We start from the raw sequence: 20,333 nt of genomic DNA, 5'->3' as shown, positions 1-20,333 counted from the left end.
GATCTGTTGCCTTTTTTGGCCACAGGCGCAAATGAGGAAAAACAAGTGAAAATCACGAGAAACACCGCTAAGATGATGACGTTTGGTTTTGGAGACGAGCCACCGCGTGCATATTTTTCATTCCCTCTTTTATTGACAAAAAAATGTAGGCCATGCTGTATATTTCCAATTTGTAACCCTTATTACGTGAATAGCGTGAATGTTGGTCCTGGACTTTTCACTTGTGATTTATGACCGAGCAGCTCTTTTGTGTCGTCAAAGCGCTCCTCCCAATGTCAAATGGAGAAATAAAGGCTCTTTTTTTGCCCTCCAACAACTGGATTCTCCTCTTTTCTCCCGGCGCCACTTTGGTCAAAGATGAGCGTGTCCAAATAAAGACGTTTTTTTTGTTTGTTTTTTGACTTGATTGCACTCCCACAAAGCATTTTCTCTTCTTCCGCTCCCCTAAGAGGAGGAGCAAATTGACTCGGGGCATCCCATCGCTCGAATTGGACGGACCACCGGCCGTGGCGTCATTTCCTTCGAAGTCTTGGCGGGGGGTCGGAGGGGGCCGTCCGAGGCCACGCGTCTACGTTCGGATCAAGTGATAAATAAATAGCTTTAAAAAGGCAGAGACGGGAGAAAAAAACATCAACATTTAGTGCCCCGAACATCCGCTAGTTTCAACGCTAAAGGAGGCACTCACCCCCCTTTGCGGCCACCTCCAGCTGCCCGCCCCGTCTTCAGATCCGGAGGCGGGCCACGAGGGCGGTCAGCGTGGCCGCGCTCTCCCGCAGCTTGGCCTCCTCCTCCGGGCCCGGCGCCGTGCCGGCCGCCAGCCGCGTGGAGCCGGCCGAGCCCAGCAGGCACGGCAGGCTCAAGAAGACCTGGGCTCCCACGTTGCCCCAGCCCTGGGGTGGGGGGGCCCAAAAGAAGAAAAAGGAAAGGTCGTCAACTCAATTCGGGACGCCGTCGAGACTCGGAGGTGCCGGAGATTTGGAAAAAGGGAACGGAGTGGTCATCCGGCCGGACACCTCCGCTCCCGAGCTAAAAGTGCTCCCGTTGGTCGGGCCCCCCGACGCGGTCCCACCTGCGCCAGCGTGCTGACCGAGTGGACCTTCTTCCTGTCCGTCAGGATGCTCTCCGTCAGGTCGGCCAGCGACAGGCCCGCCGACCACGAGCGTTGACCTCGCTTCTTGGTCAGATCGAAGGCCCTGTGGGGAGGAAGGGAGAGGTGGGAGGAGTCCGGCGTTGGCGGCTGCGGCGGCCGACGGAAAGACGGCTCCCACCTGTCCAGCGCCGCTTTGCCGGAGCCGTCCCCCTCCGATGCCGACGGGTCCGCTTCGCCCGTCACCGGCACTGCGCCGCAGACCAGAGGCTTGGTTTCCGGCTGGGCGGCGTCTTTAATATCGGCGGCGGCGGCGGCCTCACCTTTGTTCTCGGAATGCTCGCCGATGACCCAGGCCGCCCGGCGGACGTGGCCGTCGGCCCGCAGGGCGTGGGCCAGGCGTTCCGAGTCCAGGTTACAGCCGGCCCCGATGACCCGCGAGGGCGGCAGGCCGCTCTGCCTCCACGCCACGTGGGTCATCACGTCCACTGAAGGAAGGGGGCGGGGTGGGGTAATTACACAAAATCCACAAAATGAAAATGCCGCCCGCCGGCCGTCCGCCGTTGACCGACCGGGCTGAGAAGCCACCAGCACGACGGCGTCCGGGCTGAGGCGCGCCAAGGCCGGCACCGTCCTCCGGTACAAGTCCACGTTGGTCTGGAGCACGCCCAGGTAGGACTGGTCGGCGCTCCACGCGTTGGCGGTCAGCACCAGCACGCGGGAACCCTCGCTGGCGGATAAATCTGGAAAAACATTCGGCCACGAGGGCCGACCCCGACCAAATTGGACGTAGCTCCACTGGGAAAAGGTCACGGCGGGACCGGTCCCCTACCTTTGGAGACTTGCACCTTCGGGAGCTTGAAAATGTCCAGATCGGCGGCGCCGGTGGCCTCGGCGACGTCCACCAAGACCAGGGCGTCCACTCGGCACTGCGGGCCGCGCCACCACACATGTTTGTCTCCTCCTCCTCCTCTTCCTCCCTCCCCGGCGCCTTCCCGGCGGCTCACCTTTGCCAGGATGCACAGCGCGGCGGCCATTCCCAAATCCCCGCCTCCGATCACCGACACTTTGCGGGGCGGCTCTCCTCGCCGTCCCACCGTGCCTGCAAACAAAATGGCGGTGAGCCGGGTGGAGGGAGGGCGGAGGGAGAGGGGGTCAGGGAGGGTGGTCACCGTCGCCGATCCGCAGGTTATCCACAAAGGCCATGAGCTCCTGCGGGTCTTTCTCCGCGCTCACGTTGGAGGCCAGCGGAGGTTCCTCCCCAAACTTGGAGATCATCTGCTCCAGGAGCTCCACCACCGAGCACGCCGGCTGCGCCCACGGCGCCGGCGGCCGCGACGACGGCAACGACAAGACGGGGACGTGAGGGCAAATGGAAGGCGAGCCACCCGGACAAAAAGACCCAACGGATAAAGACGGAGAGGAAGCCACCTGGAGCCAACGCCGCTCCCCGACACAAACCCAGATGGAGAGGAAGCGCCAAAGGGGATGAAAAATGCCCCCCGTATCCAGAGGAAAAATGAGCCCACCCCAAAGTCAACAAAAAGGGAAGCCGGCACACAAGAGGATGGCCGCAAATGGCCGCTCGGATAGGAAGCCGGGGACCCCACCCGTGTTACAAAGGGGGGTGGAGGACGATTGTGGGGGGGGGGGGGGTCATTAGAAAGGGGGTGGAGGACAATTGGGGGGGGGGTCATTAGAAAGGGGGTGGAGGACAATTGTCATACGTGTTCCCAGTTGTGCAAGATGGGCAGGTAGACGCGTCCTCGGGCGTCCACGTGTTTGCCCTCCCTGACCGCCATGTTGGCCGTGGGCTTGAGGAGGCAGATGGGGGGCGTGACCGGGAAGGAGTCCATCAGCCACAGCTGGATGGGGAAGTTGTACGAACGCCCTGCCACGCCACGCCACGCCACGGGGCTAGCGTCACTTTTGGACACGCCCGCCGCGGCCACAGCCGACCCACAAAATCCAGCGTCTCACCTCGGTACTTGACCGGGAGGTTGCCGTTCAACTTCAGGAGTTCCTTCTGGGATCCGTCGCTGAAAGCTGTGCTCCGACGGACACGGCGGCGCCCGTCAGAGGGGACGGACGGCCCGATCCGGACGCCCCCCGGCCCGATCCCACTCACTGTACGTCCCGACGGACGGGATCATCCCGGGAAAGTTGCTCTCCGTCTTGTCCAGCTCTTCCACCGCCACATCGTGGAATTTGTACTGAAACCAGAGGCGCGCAACATCACGTGACCCAAAAAATGACGTCGCCAACGAGGAAGGACAAACCAGGAAGCGTTGACGTTCCAATCCAGTGACCAAGGCGGTCTTATTGGATTAGACTCGGATCGCACTAACAACAACAACAACAACAAAAACAACAAAAACCAAAACAAATACCAATAGAAACTATAACCGGGTGATCTGGAAAGAACATTTCAATCGCAATTCCTTTTAAACGGCTTGACTGGACAAAGAAAGAAAGAAAGAAAGAAAGAAAGAAAGAAAGAAAGAAAGAAAGAAAGAAAGAAAGAAAGAAAGAAAGAGAGGAGTGGAGCAGCCGGGGGAGCCGGTCGAGCCGGACCAGACCAGAACACCACGGAGCAAAAAAAAAGGGCGACAAGTGGCGTAATGACAAAAAAAAACGTGTCAAATGCAGCAAGATAACCCGTTTGGGCTTTCGGCTCAGCTCACCTTGGACAGGACCAGCTGAATCTTCTCCGAACGAAGGTCCATCGAGGGGGAACTGTCTGGAAGCGGCCGTCAACTTCCGTCAACTTCCGTCAACTTCCTCCAACTTTTCCAGGCATCGACGTCATCGCCAGCCAGCCCCGCCCATTATTCCGCTACGGCGGCCGTCAGCTGTCAGACTTCTTTTTCTTCTTCTTGTTTTTAGCGAGAGGTCGCGATCACCAGAAGATAAACACAGCTGCAGAACACGCCTGCACTCTGCTGGCGAACTCCCGCATTACAAATGTCAATACACCATCATTCTAGTGTATCACAGACATCTTAAAAATAACAAATAAAAACACGGAGAGTCTCTGTCAATGCAATCTTTATCAAAAGCATCCAAAGGCTTTAAAAACATGATATTTACGCTCTAAATGGAATGAATTTCTTGTGTTTTTTCCCCTATTTCATTGATGATTTGTTGATTTGTTTTTCCCTCCTTCCGTTCTTCACTTGATGGACTGGTTGGAATAATAATACATGTCATAAGAATGATGATGAAAAGGTCAAAGGCCGCCGTGACGTCACCGTTCGTCCTGGCCGAACCGCCGCCGCCGCCGCCGCGTGGCGCTGTTTCGCTCAAAGTGACGTCTGCAATCGGCAAAGCAGCCAACGGTTCTCATTCACGTCGACGTCCGCGACGGCCACGGCGACGACGTTGGGGTCCGGTCCGGTCCGGGTCCGGTCAGATCACATCAGATCAGATCCTCCCCTCGCTCTCGCTCTCGCTCTCGCTCTCTCTCGTTCGCGCCACCCAGCCGTAGCTTCCCGCGTTGCAGCCAGCTCGCTTGGGTGAGTAAAACCCGCTTTCTCTCGCAAAATAGGGCCGGGACGTGACGTTTGGGGGGGCAGAAAAGGCCAAACGGGCTGCTCCCCAAGTCTTTGGCGTGCTTTTAGTAGAGCAAAAGACCTCATAAAGCACCCCCGAGCCGCCACGGGGGGGCATTAGCGACCAGGTGGAGGGCGTTCTTGGTCTCTCTCCACCGTCTTGAAGGTCAGAAGACCCGGAACAACAAAAAGCCAGTGTCGATTGATGCGTCAAACTGCCGTTGCGCCATTCCTATGCCATTCGGACACTTTAGTTGTTATTTGTTTTTTGGGTTTTTTTTTTCTTCTGGTGAGAGAGCGGCGTGGTGGTGCTTTGCGGCCAGCTCGCTTGTGATGACACCTTCGAAACGGGAGGGGGCCGCCAGAGCGGCGTGACATGACGTGACATGACGTGAGGCGTCGCGACGTGATCGGCAACCGCGATCAATTCAGTCAGTATCGGGCCAATTTCGGATGCGCTAGCTTTTCCTCGCCGCTGCAGAGGCTGCGGCGGCGGCTGCGGCTTCTCGTTTGGCTAAGGCGACCTTTCCCCCACTTTCCGCACTGGAAGCTGGGTCATGTGATCCGGAGGGAGGGGGGAGGGGCGTGGCTCTCGGAGCGAAGGGCGCTCAATTGAAAGGGCCGACCATTCATCCAGGAAAGGCCGCTCTTATTTGCCCCAGACCAATTGGCCGAGCGGCCGCTTTGCCTTCCAGGAGAGAGCTTTGTCCGTGGGCGTCATGGCGGAAGCTCACCAGGCCGTGGCCTTCCAGTTCACCGTCACCCCCGACGGGATCGACCTGCGGCTGTGCCACGAGGCCCTGCGCCAGATCTACCTCTCGGGCCTTCACTCGTGGAAGAAGAGATTTGTCCGTTTCAAGGTGAGGGCGGGTGCCTGCCTGCCTGCCAGTGTCTTTGCCAGAGGGCGAGCGCCGTCCTGCCCTCCGGTGTCTTTGCCAGCCAGCACCCTAACCAGGCCTAACCACCTCCTCCCCACTGTGCCTTAGAATGGAGTGATGACGGGCGTGTACCCGGGCAGCCCCACGGGTTTCCTGGTGGTGGTGGTGTCTTACATGTCCTACAACAAGTACAGACATCTGGATCCGTCTCTGGGCCTGCTGGCCAAAGTGGGCCAGCACCTGCCCATAAGGTGAGCCCACCGCACCGGCTTCCCCACTCGCCGTTTGGCCGTCTCCATCCGGGCTCCCCGGGGGGCCGTCCCGGATAGATTGCGCCGGATAGATTCCACCTCGGGCTTCCCACTCATCCCGGGCTTGATTTTGACGGCCCATCTACTTTGTGCGCAGCAGGTACATGTCGGTGGACAGCCAGAAGACGGTGGGCGGCGTCCTGGTGGGTACGGGCCTGTGGGTGACCATCATCCTGATCATGAGGAACGTCCTGAAGGGCCTGCTGTCGTGGCACGGCTGGATGTACGCCCGCCACGGCTCCGTGTCCTGGTCCACCCGATTGTGGATGGTGAGAGAGTGGTGGGGTCGCTGCTGGCCGGGGGTTGGGGGGGCGCTCAGGTTAACCCTTTCGCCCTCCCGTGGGCTCGCAGCTGCTGGTGAAGATTTTCTCGGGGAGGAAGCCCATGCTCTACAGTTTCCAGAACTCGCTGCCACGGCTGCCCGTTCCGCCGGTGGGCGACACCTGCAAAAGGGTGAGAGTCTGCCGGACTTGCCTCCGTCCGTCTGTCGGACCTCCGTCTGACCCCTCGGCCTCCCCTCCCCCCAAAGTACCTGGAGTCGGTGCGCCCGCTGATGGACGACGAGCGCTTCGAACGCACCAGGGCGCTGGCGCTGGACTTTGAGCGGAAATTGGGTCCCAGGCTGCAGTGGTACCTCAAGCTCAAGTCCTGGTGGGCCTCCAACTACGTGAGCAGGCGTGCCGCGACCCCCCCAAAAAAAAACAACAGACGGGTTCCTTCCGTTGATTTGGCTTTTCCCGTCCGCCTCAGGTCAGCGACTGGTGGGAGGAGTACATCTACCTTCGAGGTCGGGGTCCCATCATGGTCAACAGCAACTATTACGCCATGGTAGGCCACGCCCTCTGGTGATTTTGCGGGGCGACGTTTTCCGGACGCGCCTTAACGCCGCCCGTGGCCCGCAGGACTTCCTTTACGTCTTCCCCACCTCGGTCCAGGCCGCCAGAGCAGGTAACGCCATTCACGCCATCATGCTGTACAGGCGGAAGTTGGACCGGGCTCAGATCAAACCGGTGAGTGAGTGGCGTCGTCGGCGTGCGTGCGTGCGTGCAAACACCCGCTTTCTTTTCCCCGTGCCCCATCCCAACCCTAGCCCCCGAAAAGGCCCCCCTCCCATGGGCAGAAAGTGGCCCGAGAGCTACGGGAAGCCACAGATGACTTTTTCTGCAAAAGGGATTGGCCATCCACAAAAAAAGGGAACCAAAGAGTGGCTCATTTGCAGCCGCCATTACTGGAAATGTCCTTGAAAGGATCTCCTAGCCAGCCCCGTTCCCGTGCGCGACCCTTTTGGCGTCCTTCCGGCCGACTCATCAGTGGCTGATGCGGTGTCTGTGTTGTGTGTGTGTGTTCTTTTGGCTGCTGCGGACGCCGCCGGCGTCGTCGCCGCCTTGGCCTCGGCCTCCGTGTCCTTGGCCTCCTCCGTCTTAGATTTACTTGCTGGCAAACAAGGTTCCCTTGTGTTCGGCTCAGTGGGAGCGGATGTTTAACACTAGCCGCCTCCCCGGTTCGGAGACAGGTAAGACCAGTGGCGTTTTTTTTTTTTTTTTGGGCCAGCCAAGTCCACCGCCCGCCCGCCCGCCAAAGGGGTCGGTCGCCCCGCGCCGGGACCCGGTTTCGCCGTCATCTCCTCCAATTGGCGCAGATATCCGAGAGGCGAGGCTAGACGTCTACGCCGGCTCTGAGTGGCCGGACGGGGGGTGCCCCGTTTTGCCCCCCACCGTAACGGGTCGGGGCTAAAGGAGGATTTTTTTTTGGAAAATGGAGTCCCGGCGCTCGTCTAGTTTTCCGGCTTTAGGATGATCTGCGCCTCCCCTGGTTTTCATCTCCATCCTCCATCTCATGGCCCCCCCCCCCCCAGTCCCCCACCCAGTCCCTCCCCCAGTCCAGGTGTGCCTGCGTATGTGTGGTGTATTTGTTTGACCCCGCCCCCTCCCCTCTTGCTTTTCAGCTCATGCTCCTAAACACTATCCCCATGTGTTCCGCCCAATACGAGCGTATGTTCAACACCAGTCGTGTGCCTGGCGTAGACACAGGTAGAGTCCTTCCTTCCTCTCCTTTCCTTCTTTCTTTCCTTCCTTTCTTCCTTCCATCCTTCCTTCCTCCTTTCCTTCCTTCCTTTGAAACGTTGTCCCTGTTCATGAAAAGCACCGATGATTAGTTTCCCTTTTTATAACTGATTCCAAAATGAGGAGAAAAAATATGCTCACCCCCGTGGCCTTGGCCGACCTCGCCGTCCCCCGATTGGCCCGCGAGGAGGTCGGCCGAGACGCCCGGCCCGCCGCCGGCCGGCCGGCACCCGACTCTTCCTCATCCCATTCCCCGACATTCCCTCCATTTGGGGCAGGGGTCGCCCGACGACGGTCCCGCCGAGGCCTCGTCAGTCCACGTCTGCCTCGCAAAACACCCCCCCCAATCCACCGGACTCGGATTGGGGGGCGCTGGAGGAGGTTGACGTGGAAAACAGACTCGCTAGGACCAGAGTCGGGGACCCCTGCTTTTGGTTTAGCTCAGCTTAGCTTAGTTTAGCCTAGCCGCCTTTCACAAATCCAGAAGGAAGGACGGTCGGCCGACGCCGGCTTCCCGAGCCCCCTCTGACGTGGCCGCCTCCCCCCTTTTGGCCCGCAGACGTCCTCCAGCACTGCGAGGAGAGCAAGCACGTGGCCGTGTACCACCGGGGGCGCTTCTTCAAGGTGCCCGTCTTCTACGACGGGCGCCTCCTGCGCCCGCGGGAGATCCAGCAGCAGATGGAGCGCATCCTGGCCGACCCCTCGGAGGCGGCGCCGGGCGAGGAGAAGTTGGCGGCGCTGACGGCCGGCGAGCGCGGCCCCTGGGCCCGTTGCCGGGGGGAACACTTTGCCTCGGGCGCCAACCGCCGCTCGCTGGACGCCGTGGAGAAGGCGGCCTTCTTCGTCACCCTGGACGACACGGAGCAGCGCTTCCGGCCCGACGATCCCGTGGCCTCGCTGGACAGCTACGCCAAGTCGCTGCTCCACGGGAAGTGCTACGACAGGTAAAGGCGGGATGGGGGGGGGGGGGGGGGGTTGGGGTGTGTAAACGCCACTCTAAATCCGTCGCTACATCCACAGGTGGTTCGACAAAAGCTTCAACCTGATCGTTTTCAAGAACGGCACCATGGGGCTGAACGCCGAGCACTCGTGGGCCGACGCCCCCATCGTCGGCCATCTGTGGGAGGTCGGCCCCGTCGCCCCCGCCGTCCTTTTTGTCCCCGCGAGGGTTATTGGAAAGGAAACGCTCTTTGGCAGCACGTGCTCTCCATGGACCCCTTCAAGCTGGGCTACACGGAAGAAGGCGACTGCTGCGGGGAGCCGCACCCCAACCTGCCCTCCCCCATCAGACTGCAGTGGGACCTTAACCAGGAGGTAAGAGGCACGAGGCCGACGTAGACCGACCCATTCACCGGCGTCCCCTCGTCCGTCCGTCTCAGTGCCGGGACACCACGGAGCGCTCGCTGACGACGGCCAGGGCCCTGGCCGACGACGTGGACAGCCACATTTTCCCCTTTGGCGACTTTGGCAAGGGCCTGATCAAGAAGTGCCGCACCAGCCCGGACGCCTTCATCCAGATCGCCCTGCAGTTGGCGCATTACAGGGTGATGACTCTGCCTTTTCTTTTGGGACGGAGGGTTCGACTCTTTGACCAAATTTGACCGTCCCCCCCCCTCCCTCCCCAGGACAAAGGCAAGTTCTGCCTGACCTACGAAGCCTCCATGACCCGCCTGTTCCGCGAGGGCCGGACGGAGACGGTCCGATCCTGCACGGCCGAGACCTGCGCCTTTGTGGCCGCCATGGTGGCGGGGCAGACGCCGGTAAGGCACAGTGGGGCGCCGGGCGCCAACTGAGCCTCGCCTCACCTCCACTCTCCCTCAGCGAGAAGAACGTCTGGCCTTGCTGAAGGCGGCGGCGGAGAAGCACCAGAGCATGTACCGCCTGGCCATGACCGGCATGGGTGTGGATCGCCACCTCTTTTGTCTTTACGTGGTTTCCAAGTACTTGGGCGAAGACTCGCCCTTCCTCAAGGAGGTAAGCGCTGACGGCGGCGGCGGTGGGGGTCAGTGGCGGGGCGCCTTCACTCCAGGACCGCCCCCCCCTTCTCTCAGGTGCTGTCGGAGCCGTGGAGGCTGTCCACCAGCCAGACGCCGCTGCAGCAGGTGGAGCTCTTCGACCTGGTCAGGCACCCCCAGTACGTGTCGTCCGGCGGCGGCTTCGGACCCGTAGGTCTCCCCCTCCCGCCGGCTCTGGCGAAAGCGCCCGACCACCTCCGAATCCGGCTCCCCGCTTTTCCCCGCAGGTGGCCGACGACGGTTACGGCGTGTCCTACATCATCGTGGGAGAAAACCTGATCAACTTCCACATCTCCAGCAAACACTCCAGCCCGGAAACGGTGAGTCGGAAGTCAACCGGCCGGCCGACCGACGCGGTAGGCCGGCCTTGACCCTAAACCTAAGCCCGGGCTTCACTAGGACTCGCACCGCTTTGGCGCCAACATCAGACGGGCCATGTTGGACCTGCTGGAGCTCTTCGGGCTGGACCAGCAGAAAACCCAGTGAGAGGGGCTCCCGGAGCGGGCCGGCCGGCCGTACCTCTGGGCCCGACGCCCTCCATTCGAGACGCCGGGGGCCCCGCCCCGTACGTCGGAAGCGGGAGGGAGGGGCTTTTCTCTGTTGATTTTTTTTTTCTTTTGCCGACAAAGATTGGTCTGTTTTTTTTTTTTTGCTCAGGTTTGGCCGACTTTGGATTGACGTCACCGTGCGTGCACTAGTTGTCTTTGATTTGGCGCGACGAAAAGACCTCTTTGAATGTGTGCGCCCCGCCCGGCGTCCGTTGCGGGGAGCCGCCCAGAGACGGGAAAGCGCGCCTCGCCGGGAAAATGCTTTTTTTTTCCCCGTGGTCGCCCTTTTTTATTTCTGGCTTTGACTATTTCCCGGGACTCGGCCCTTCTGGGTGGGATTTATTATTTAGTTATCGGGTCGCCGGGCGCATTTGGACACGGGGCCTTGTCACATCGGAGCCTCCCGACAATAAAAGCAATGTCAGACACAGCTTTTGAAAATGGCCCCTTTTTCTTCTCTGCTCTTTGAGACAATTCCGGCTTAACGGTGCTAGTTTTTGAGCCGGCCCCCCCAAAACCCCCCACTCAAAGGTCAAACTTAGAGCGTCGATCGAGACTTTCTAAAAGTAGACGAGAGAAGGCTCGCCTTTCCTTCTCGCTCCAGTTCCACATTACCGGGGCGTGCGCCACCCGCTGGCCGGAGGACCACCCGCTCCCACCCACGCTCGGAGCCATTCGGTACCAGATCATCCAATGGAAGGGCAAGAAAAACCCATTGAAACCGGCCAGACTTCCAAGGAACCCGGAAATTTTAGGCCAAAAGTGGTTAGAAATGTGGAGAGAAATGGACCCATTCCGACCCGTGACCGGCCGGGGAGCGAGCCAACTCGCTGGCGCGGTGACCGCGTGACCGTGGACAGCTGCGCCCCCCGTCTTAACGTTGGGGGCGGGGGCACTTGAGTGGGGGAGAGGGTGGCCAAGAGCCAGCCACCTGGCCAACCTCACTTGACTTGGCCCCACCCCTAAAGCACTCCATTCCAATTGGCCGAAGACGGCGTGGCGGGCCATCCAAACCTCCGCTGGCTACCAAAATGTAAACTTTATTATTTTGAGGAGAAAAATAGTACAGGAGAGGCTGTCCAAATCAAAAGACTTTGTACATTCACCGGGACGGAGGAGGAGGAGGAGGAGGAGGGGGAGGGATTAAGACGCGGCCGGACGGGGAAGTGCCAGTCTCGGCCAGTCTAGGCCAGGCTAGGCCTGAAAGCCGCCATCAAACATTCCAAAAGCCCGCTCACGTTGCGCCGCCCCCGGGCTCGGTGGCTGCCCGTGGAAGGGCGCCCCATTTCAAAAGGCCAAAGGGCTCCTCTTCAAGTAGGAGGAGCCCCGGACGGGACAACTCTCACTTCCTTTGCGCTTCTCCACAGACAGAGCTTCCTTTCAAGTCACCCCAAAGCCCCCCCACATAGAAAAGTAGCACACAGACTTGGATCAAAGAAAACAGGGAGGAGGGGGGGACAATTCCAAAATCACCTCTGACCATCACGGAGGAGTTCTATACGTGGGCGCGCTCTAAAAAGCCTCGGGACGGGAGGGCGCGCCATTACGCCCGTGCTGCCGTGAGAAAAGGGCCACGGCCTCCAGGGGCACCGGGTAGTCCCGCAGGACGGTCCCGCCGTCAAACACGCGCCCGTCGGCGTGGTCCCGCCAGCGGGAGCCCCCGTCCGGTAAGTAGACGTCCCTCCGCCGGGCGCCCATCTCCACCACGGGCGCCACCAGGACCTGGCGACGGATGGGAGGAGACGGGAGGAGACGGGAGGGGAAGGGAGGAAACGTGAGGCCGGGCCGAGAGGACAAGAGGAGACGGATGGGAATTTCCCCGGCCGCCGACTCACCCGGTCCCCGATGAGGAACTGGTCGTCCACGGCGAAGGCCCGCGGATCCAGCGGGCTCAGCCACCACACGGGCCGGTAGACGGGGTCGCCCGTCCGTCGCCACTCCTCGCCGTACTTCTCCAAAAGCGGCGCCACCTCCCTCCGGTGCTTGTCCACGTACGTCCGCGTCAAGGTCAGCACCTGGGGCCGGCCGGCCGGGCGTGAGCGTCAACTTGGGGCGGGAAGCCGCCGGCGCGGGAAGCCGCCGGCGCGGAAAGCCGCCGGCGCGGAAAGCCGGGGCGCCACTGACCCGCTCCTGGCCGCAGAGCCACGGGGGGGTGTGGAAGCTGAGCACGGGCAGGAAGGACGCCACCTCCAGCCAGCGGATGTACAACTCCTCGTCCGCGTCTCCGGGTAGGGAGCCGCCTGCCGACCGGCGGAGGCTCCGTCACAGGTCGTGCGCCCCCCCCCACCCCGACCGTGCCCCCCCACCCCCCCACCTACCCACGGCGTCCGGAATGAGGAAGTTGTATCCCAGCAGGGCGTGGCGTAGCAGCGAGGGAATGACGGCCTTCAGGCCCTCTGCGCTCCAGTCGGAGCGCAGAGGGCTCATCCTCACAAACACCGGCCGGTGGCTGGACCTGGCTTTCGGGCGCGGATTGTGAGCGGGCCGGACCAGGCCCCGGGGCCAACCCGGCGACCAAGCCCCTTCCCCCCAGGCGGCGCACCTGGTCCCCGCCGACAGCACGGCCCGGACCCCCATCCTGGAGGCCACGTCGGCCAGCAGGGCCACGTAGGCGTCGGCGGCCAGGGGCGTCTGCTCAAAGAGGTTCCTCTCCCCGCCCTCCAGCGCCACCGCCTCCATTCCCAAGTGGGCTCGCAGGGACGCCACCCCGTCCAGGAACCAGGCCACCGCCCCCGGGTCGCTGACGTTCAGCTTCACGCACAATTTGCCCCGCCAGCGAGTCAGCAGGGGGACCTTTGCGGAGGGAGGAAAGAAAGGCAATAGGGTGAACGGAGGAGGAGGAGCGGCGGCGGCGGCGACACGACGACGACTCACCGGCTGCCCGCGGGGAGGCGAGGGCACGGCCAGCCAGAAGGTGTCGGCGCCCTCCGCCAGCGAGGCTCGGAAGCGCGCGCTGTCCACGGCCAGGAAGGGGGACAGGGTGACGGAAATGTTGAGGAGCTTGAGCAGCGGGAGCTCCCGGCTCCGCCTTCCGGACGCCGCCCTCCTCCCGCCGTGGGCCTCCTCGTGCTCCTGCCGGGCCCGAAGGAGAAGAACAAGGATGCGGGCTTAGGGTGCCTCCCACAAATCGAGGCTCCTTTCCCATCACCATCAGGCACGGCACAGGCATTTTTTCACTTGGCCCATTTACGGCCCAGTATTTGATTTTGCAACATTGTGAGGTCACTTCCGGTTTGTCCCGGGGCGGGGGTCATTGCAGGTCACCCTGTTTGGCTCAGCCCTACGCTTAAGCTTAAGCATTTGAAACAGAACTCCTGGGTCATTTGGACCTGGCGCATTCCACAAAGGGATTTGATTGGGGGCCAACCGGCCACGGGAAATCTCTTTCCCGGCTAATCGGCTTCCGGATTTCCGAGACGGCCCCGTTGCGGATGGATTTTGGTTTCTTCCTTCCTTACATTGGCCGCGTATTCGAATCTAGCCGGCCGCGCCGCAGCGCCCGTACTTTTCCGTAGTTTTTGCAAGCGGCTTCCTGGCGAGACGCCCCGCGCGGCCTCCCGGCCGGGGGTGGCCCGGGCCGGTGGCCTTTCCCGTGTGATCTTTTCCAACGCGCTCGTTGACTCGGATAGCTTTTGGGGCCCACCTCCCGCTCCTACTCTTTCCCTCTCTGGGCCAGTCCACCTGCCAAAAGAGCAAAATGTGTCCCGCCTACCGTCTGCCACAGGAGGTCGGTGGAATGTTGGTCCAGGTCGATGATTGCGTCTCCCAGCCGGTGGCGTCTGAGACGGTTGGAGAAGGTCCTCAGCTCCCTCTCCACCTTGGCCGCCGAATCCACCTTGGTCAGGAGCTTCCAGGACGCCAGCCTGAAGGAGCGGGCGGGAAGGATGGCGTGAGGGCCGGGGTGCCGGCCTCCCCCCCCCACACACTTACCCGAACGCCTCGGTGTCCGGCACCTCCCTCGGAGAGAGCGAGAGGCGGCCCGCGGCGTGCCGGTGCGCCGCCCGGACGTCCTGGGCCACGCAGACGCTGTAGCGCAGCGGCGGGAGGTCCGGCCCGGCCGGCGGCTGCAGGCACAGGCGCCGGCCGCCCTTCAGGCCCACCCGCAGGGGAAGGTCGGGCCGGGCCAGCACCGCCACCCCTGCGGGTCGGCCCGGCGGGGGGGAGAAAGAGACACTCAGCCCCGAACCCAGTTTGAGCCCTAACCCGACCGTCTGACGGACGAGGGAAAAAGAAGCGGGCCGGCGGGGGGCCGTGGCCGGCCTCCAAGCGCAAGGTGGAAAAGTCTTTGCTTCCTGACTCATGTTTCACCCCCACCCCGTGTGGAAAGTCCTCCAAGACGGCGAGGGGGGATCCGACCGGGTTGCCCATTTCTTCAAAGGCTGGGAAATTTCTTCCCAGCTCTACCTGTCGGCCGAAAGGCCGGTTGTACTTGTTCCTGTGTCTCGGGGGGCTCAAAAACTGAATCCACCTAAATTTTCTATTGATTGGAGGTTACTTCCCGCTGGCCTTTCGAGGTCACTTTGTGCCAATTTCAATTGACGCATTTCCAGCACACTTACTTTATATTTTGGGGGCTTATTTTGGGCCCCCAGCCCCTCCCCCCCAGGCAAACTCGGGGAATCTCTCTCTCTCTCCGGCTGCGAGAAGTAACGAGGGCGGGCGGTTCGGCCGTACGCGCCAGCCGGCCCGAAATATGGATGCGGCCCAAAAATAGACTGAAAGACAATCCCGTCTGTGGCACGTGGCTTTGTTGCTTTCCAAATGATACCAAGTGAACCCGGGGAGGAAAGTGGCCCTTTTCCACCGCAAAACCAGAGCGCTCCACAGAGAGAGAGAGAGAGAGAGAAAGGGCTCTGGCGTTAAGCCGTGTCTCGTGGAATCACACGACGCCCACGCACAACGCGCTAAGCCCCGGCGGCCCGCTCCAGCTTCCCATAGCAAGCGGGAAGAAAAGAAATAGTCGGCGGTTTTGGGGGTCCAAGGGGACGGACGGATGGAACCCCCGCGACAAAGCGATAGCGCACATGGACGGCGGTCGTTGGGCTCACCCGACGAGGCCAAGAAGTAGCGCTCCAGCGGCGAGGCGAAGGCCTGCGGCTTCTCCCGGAGGTCGCTGAGCACGAAGGGCTGCATGCTGGCGTTCTGACGGTTGATGGGCCACGTGGGGGCGCCCACGCCGGCGCCGCCGTACCACGACACGTTGATCATGGACAGGCAATCCTGCAAAGGAGGAGGAGTCGCCGAGCCGGTCGGTACCTACCTCGAACCCCTCAACCCGGTCGGTACCCACCTTGAGCCGCACGTGGCAGCGCGCCGGCGTCCAGGCCAGCTCGTAGCACTCGGCGCCGTCGGCGTGGACGCTCAGGGTGACGTGTAGGTCGGCCAGCGCCTCCCAGCTGTAGCAGAACTGCGTGCGGTTGAGCCAGCAGAGGTCGCGCACAAAGGGCAGCTCCAGCTCGGGGCGCCCCACGTCGCCGCGCACGTCGATGCGGACCAGAGTGCGCTCGTGGGCCAGCGTCTGCAGCAGCAGCGAGCGGCCGCGCCGCTCCCACAGCAGGCCGCTGCGCGAGGCCTTCAGGATCCAGTTCTTGTTGGGCTGGTCCACCACTTGCCAGTAGATGATGCCGATGGTCATGACGAAGAAGACGGCCACGCCCAGGCAGGCCACGGCGCCCTTCCACGTCTCGTTCATCTCCTTGGAGCCTGTGTCCCAGGTGGTCACCTCGGGCGCCGCCGGGCCGCCCTTCCGATTCCGAGCGGGAGGCATCTCGTGTTTGGTTTGGGGGGGGGGTGCGCTCTCGCTCTTCACGCGACGGCCACGGGCCATGTGGACCGGGACGGGCCGCGGCAGCCGGCCGGCCTCATCGCGCCGCCCGTGAGCAAGTGCCCCTCGCCCGCTCTGACCCTTCCTTTTCTGTCCGGGCGACGACGACGACAAATCGAAACCCCCCACCTACAAAAAAAAGTGGATGGCGTGCTCGACTCGGACTCACCGCACGGCCTTCTTCGCTCAACTTTTTGTAAGTGCACTGGTCGCAGTGTGTGCAGCCGGTTTGCCTCGCCCCCCCCGCCCGTCTTGGCAGCGGCGACTACCAATAGAGGCGCAGCAAAAGGGGAGAGAGAGAGAGAGAGGGAAAAAGGGGGAGGGGCCCCGGTTTGGAGAGAGAGCCCACAGCACATTTGCCGTCCCCTTGGTTTGAAGGGTCACTCTGGACACGTCTCCACTCGTTTGCTTTGTCATTCGTCCACATTTGGCTTCATTTCTCACTCACTCTGTTCATGCTTGGCTTTGTGTTTATTGGGGGCTCACATTAAATTGATCCAATAGTCCAAATATTTCTCTTTTTATTCCCGTCCACGGGTGGCCAGGGCAGCCAGCCCCACGCGCCCCTCGCGCTCAAAACAGCGACCCGGCCCAGATGGACTACAGACACACCGGAATTAATGGCGGCGGAACTCAAAAGGCAAGTCTCGCGCCGCCGGCCGAGGCCAATGGAATGCTTGTTTGGGTAATACTGATGCGTACCATAGAAGAAGAAAAAGGAGGAGGAGGAGCCGAGAAACGAGTCCACCGTCACGCGGCGCTCTTGCTGGGCAGCTCCGTGCTGTTGTGGCGCGTCTTGCGCGAGGTGCCGTCGTCGCGCGGCCGCGCCTTCTGCAGGATGGACATGGCGGCCGTGCGCTCAATGTCGATCAGGGCGTAGAGCTCCGTGCGCCGCGTGGGCGTGCCGGGCGAGGTGGGCGTGCGCGGCGTGCCCGGACCCTCCCCGTTGTCCATCTCCACCTCGATGTAGTTCAGCGTCTTGGCCGCCTCGCCCGTCCGACGCAAGTCAAAGTTGAAGACGGCGGGCCCGTCCGAGCGCCGCCGCGCCGTCTCGGGCCGCGACGGCGACGTCACGTTCTCCGTGTTGACGTAGTTGTGCGAGGGCTCGTGACCGAAGCCGTTGAGCGACGGCGTGGCCGGGCAGTCCGGCGAGGGGGGGACGCCGCCGACGCCGCCGCAGGCCGGCGAGGGCGGCACGCCGCCCGTGGCCCCGCCCTCCCTCTCCCGGCCGGGCTTCCCCGTCTCCCACACGGGCGGCAGCGCCGGCAAGTTCTCGTAGTCCAGCAGCGCCGTGCGTCGCTGCGCCGAATTGTTGGCGTTGTGTGCGTCGGGGGAGGGCGGGGGCGGGCGATGGCAGCGGGGGGGCGCCGCCACCGCGGGGGTGCCCTCCCCCGCCTCGCGCAGCCGCCGCTGAACCGGGGTGGGTCCCAGCACGAAGCGGGCGCCCTGCGGCTCCAGCAGCACCCGGGGCTCCGGGGGGGCCCGCGGCGGGGTGGGCGGCCGGCGGGCCTCGGGGGAGGCCGGGCTGTCCGGGGCCGCCTCCGCCATCGTCGCCGCCGTGGTTTCCCCCGTGTTGACGTAGGTGTGCGCCCGGAAGCCGTCGCAGCGCTCGTCCTCGCGGGGGGGCGGCGGCGCGCTCTCCTCGGCTACCAGCAGGGGGTGCGTGGACTCCTCTCCCACCGAGGGCAGCCGGGCGCTGGCCACCGACGGGTGGCGGCTGGACGCCGGCGACGGCAGCTCGCCCGCCGAGGGGGGACGCGGGGACACGCCGTTGGGCGCCGCCGGGTGGCCCGGGCCTGAAAGCGAGGCGACCGTTAGCCGGGCCGCCCCGGGCGAGCGCGCCGACGGTCGGCGGAGACTACCTGCGGGCGACAGCGCCGCCCCCTGGTGGCCGGCGTCCACCACGGCTTCCTCCACCACGCTGATGCTGTGACTGTGCATGACCTCTTGCAGTTTGTTGAAGATCTCCTCGGCCCGAGCGCACTTGAAGGCGAAGATGCCTGCCGGGGGAGAGGAGGAGCAAGGTCACAAAAATGGGGCGGCACACATCTGAATTTGGGCTACGCCTTCGGACCGCAATCCGTCCCTTGCGGCGCCACAACCCGTTACGGCCCGTTCCGGCACGTTCCCGGCGGCACTTTCACCTTGTCCGGTCTGGCAGCGGCGTCCGCTCTCGAAGGAGAAGAGGTTGGAATCGTAGCCGTAGCGGCGCAGGCAGAGGTAGGGCCACCTGACGTCGTCGCGCCGGTGCGTGTGCAGGACCAGCTCGCCGTCCGTCAGCTCCATCACGCCGGCGCCCAGCTCGTTCCCATCGTCGTCCACGTTGATCACCTTGCAAAGCAAATAGGCTCATTTTAAGGAAAGCGATAGGCCGCCCACGACAAATTCAAGCGCTCACGGGCGGCGACAACGGGCTTCCGGACCCGGCCCGGACCGACGGCCACTCACCTTGAATTTACTGTGATGATTATCCGCAATCCACTCTTTGTCTGGACAGCTGGAACAGCTACTACCCATGATGCCTCAGTGCGCCCGCGCGGCTAATCTGCGTGCGTACGGATGGGGGGTGGGCGGAAAAGGTGAGTGACGGACGGCACGCGGCGTTCCGGCGGCGTGGAGCGCCTACTTGAGGTCTTCCTCCATGGTCAGCACGCGAACCTGGGTCACGGCGGCGGGCGGCGACGACGATCGACTGGGCTGGAAAAGAAGAGCCGTCGTTAGCCCACAAAAGGCATCCGTCAGCGGGAAACGTAGGAGGTCGCTCCTACGTTTCCCGCCGCGGCGGGAGAAATGACCCGGATTTGCCCGCAGACTCGTTGTTTACAAACAATATTACTTGGACGGGAAATATCAAACTGCTCACATGAGCCCTGCCCTATTGGCGTGCCCGAGTCATGTCAAAGGTCATGTTGTTCAGTCAAAGATCAGCTACAGGTACGAAAATCTATGTCACCACAATTGATCGAGGGAAAAAAGGAAACTTAAAAAGTCAGCGAAACGTAGTTAAAAACACTGCTCGACAATAGTTTCCTCTAATAGCTTCATTTCTATTTGAAATAAATAAAGAGCCATCAATAGTGGCGCTATCATTGAAAGCAAAAAAAAAGTTTTGTTTTTACGAGAGGAGATGCTCGCTCGCGGTGACAACCAAAGCTGAACCTTCTCCTTCGTCAAATGTCCCAAAGTAGTGAAGAGGGGGCTGCTGCTTTTGGGGAAAACAAACATTCAAGTCGTGTGTTGTGAAGGCAGCTTCTCGCTCGCTCGCTACTTTGGCATGACGAAGGTTCCACATGGAAAAAAGGAAAAAGGAGGGCAAAACGAAAGAGAGGCCAACTCACAACACGCAAGCAAGCGAGTGAGAGCCGACTGGAGGCCTCCAAGGGCGGCGGAAGTCGACACGCGGCGTCCGCTCCAGCTCCGACGGGGTTAGCATGAGCAACAACTAGCTTAGCATTAGCCCCCGTTGCTACACGAGCTCCGTCGCGTCCATCTTCGCCCCCTCCTCTTCTGCCGCTCCCTCTTTGAAGAAGGGAAAAAGGGCACAACTTCTCCCGAGCGGCTCTAGTCAGTGAGAGGCGACCCGAAGCGACACGAAGCGGCCCGAATCCATCGAAAGTCGTCGGCGCTTCACCGCCGACCGCGAGCGACGTTGACGCCGTCCGGGGGTGGAGGTGAGGCGGGGGGCCCAGGCGCAGGAGTTGGGGAAGGGGAACAGAGCGAAAATAAAGCCCCAAAAAATAAAACCAACAGTCCCCCCCCCAAAAAAAATGTTTCCAAAAAAATAGTCGTTGGCCACCCCCGCTCGCTCTTCCTCGTCCGGCTCAAAAGTTGGTCCCAAAACTTCCCCACTCTGGAGGAGACGAAGTGCCGAGAGCCAACTGGAACGAGCCAATCGACAGCCTGCTTCCAGGGAAGCGGCCAATCTGGAGAGGCCTCGCCGCTGGCCTGCCAATCGCAAACCGGCCCAAAGCAAGCCACCCGAGCGCTGGCCAATTGGCTACTCGCTCGTATCTATCCGCGAGAAAGCGAGCTCACCGCGGCTGTGGGTGCGCATGC

The 20,333-nt window shown here is 62.1% G+C and overlaps 4 protein-coding genes across 14 annotated transcripts; 1 reads left to right on the top strand and 3 right to left on the bottom strand.

Annotated features, from left to right (window-relative positions):
* Positions 1-109: 109 nt before the first annotated feature.
* Positions 110-3,917, bottom strand: uevld (UEV and lactate/malate dehyrogenase domains). 4 transcript variants are annotated; one of them, XM_077710982.1, is made up of 13 exons: positions 3,772-3,917; positions 3,216-3,300; positions 3,068-3,133; positions 2,815-2,978; positions 2,260-2,398; positions 2,095-2,189; positions 1,920-2,016; positions 1,660-1,830; positions 1,411-1,575; positions 1,269-1,338; positions 1,070-1,193; positions 686-890; positions 110-598 (listed from the first exon to the last, which is right to left on the bottom strand). In XM_077710982.1, the coding sequence occupies exons 1-12, from the start codon at positions 3,811-3,813 to the stop codon at positions 723-725; spliced, it is 1,386 nt and encodes a 461-aa protein (XP_077567108.1). In that variant the 5' UTR covers positions 3,814-3,917; the 3' UTR covers positions 110-598; positions 686-722. The 4 variants fall into 4 exon arrangements, with proteins under 4 accessions (XP_077567108.1, XP_077567109.1, XP_077567110.1 ...); XM_077710983.1 differs by having other exon boundaries at positions 110-568; XM_077710984.1 differs by having other exon boundaries at positions 702-890.
* Positions 3,918-4,372: 455 nt separating this feature from the next.
* cpt1ab (carnitine palmitoyltransferase 1Ab (liver)) lies at positions 4,373-10,883 on the top strand. 7 transcript variants are annotated; one of them, XR_013325023.1, is made up of 19 exons: positions 4,374-4,602; positions 5,334-5,498; positions 5,625-5,767; positions 5,925-6,096; positions 6,179-6,280; positions 6,357-6,494; positions 6,578-6,655; positions 6,730-6,837; positions 7,253-7,340; positions 8,450-8,834; positions 8,911-9,016; positions 9,088-9,204; positions 9,270-9,434; positions 9,516-9,650; positions 9,712-9,864; positions 9,942-10,055; positions 10,133-10,225; positions 10,305-10,470; positions 10,563-10,883. XR_013325023.1 is itself a non-coding variant. In XM_077710975.1 (18 exons), the coding sequence occupies exons 2-18, from the start codon at positions 5,358-5,360 to the stop codon at positions 10,389-10,391; spliced, it is 2,319 nt and encodes a 772-aa protein (XP_077567101.1). In that variant the 5' UTR covers positions 4,374-4,602; positions 5,334-5,357; the 3' UTR covers positions 10,392-10,883. The 7 variants fall into 7 exon arrangements, 6 of the variants coding, with proteins under 6 accessions (XP_077567102.1, XP_077567101.1, XP_077567099.1 ...); XM_077710975.1 differs by lacking the exon at positions 7,253-7,340 and adding an exon at positions 7,773-7,857 and having other exon boundaries at positions 5,928-6,096; positions 10,305-10,883; XM_077710973.1 differs by having other exon boundaries at positions 5,928-6,096; positions 10,305-10,883.
* A 590-nt stretch (positions 10,884-11,473) lies between these two features.
* LOC144191997 (SITS-binding protein) lies at positions 11,474-16,554 on the bottom strand. Its single transcript, XM_077710977.1, has 10 exons — positions 15,744-16,554; positions 15,502-15,673; positions 14,384-14,591; positions 14,166-14,316; positions 13,328-13,525; positions 12,996-13,246; positions 12,772-12,908; positions 12,578-12,693; positions 12,289-12,468; positions 11,474-12,175 (listed from the first exon to the last, which is right to left on the bottom strand). Exons 1-10 carry the CDS (start codon positions 16,278-16,280, stop codon positions 11,966-11,968), a joined length of 2,160 nt encoding a protein of 719 aa, XP_077567103.1. The 5' UTR covers positions 16,281-16,554; the 3' UTR covers positions 11,474-11,965.
* Positions 16,555-16,729: 175 nt separating this feature from the next.
* On the bottom strand, positions 16,730-20,296 carry LOC144192000 (fibroblast growth factor receptor substrate 2-like). Of its 2 annotated transcripts, none has more exons than XM_077710980.1 (6): positions 19,616-20,296; positions 18,904-18,974; positions 18,726-18,822; positions 18,422-18,608; positions 18,140-18,277; positions 16,730-18,073 (listed from the first exon to the last, which is right to left on the bottom strand). In XM_077710980.1, the coding sequence occupies exons 3-6, from the start codon at positions 18,792-18,794 to the stop codon at positions 17,028-17,030; spliced, it is 1,440 nt and encodes a 479-aa protein (XP_077567106.1). In that variant the 5' UTR covers positions 18,795-18,822; positions 18,904-18,974; positions 19,616-20,296; the 3' UTR covers positions 16,730-17,027. The 2 variants fall into 2 exon arrangements, with proteins under 2 accessions (XP_077567106.1, XP_077567107.1); XM_077710981.1 differs by lacking the exon at positions 19,616-20,296 and adding an exon at positions 19,397-19,537.
* Between the last annotated feature and the right edge of the window lie 37 nt (positions 20,297-20,333).

This window comes from Stigmatopora nigra, unplaced genomic scaffold (assembly GCF_051989575.1).
Source record: "Stigmatopora nigra isolate UIUO_SnigA unplaced genomic scaffold, RoL_Snig_1.1 HiC_scaffold_25, whole genome shotgun sequence".
NCBI lineage: Eukaryota > Metazoa > Chordata > Actinopteri > Syngnathiformes > Syngnathidae > Stigmatopora > Stigmatopora nigra.
The sequence above is the reverse complement of the archived record's forward strand: the minus strand, read 5'-3'. Positions and strand labels throughout refer to the sequence as shown.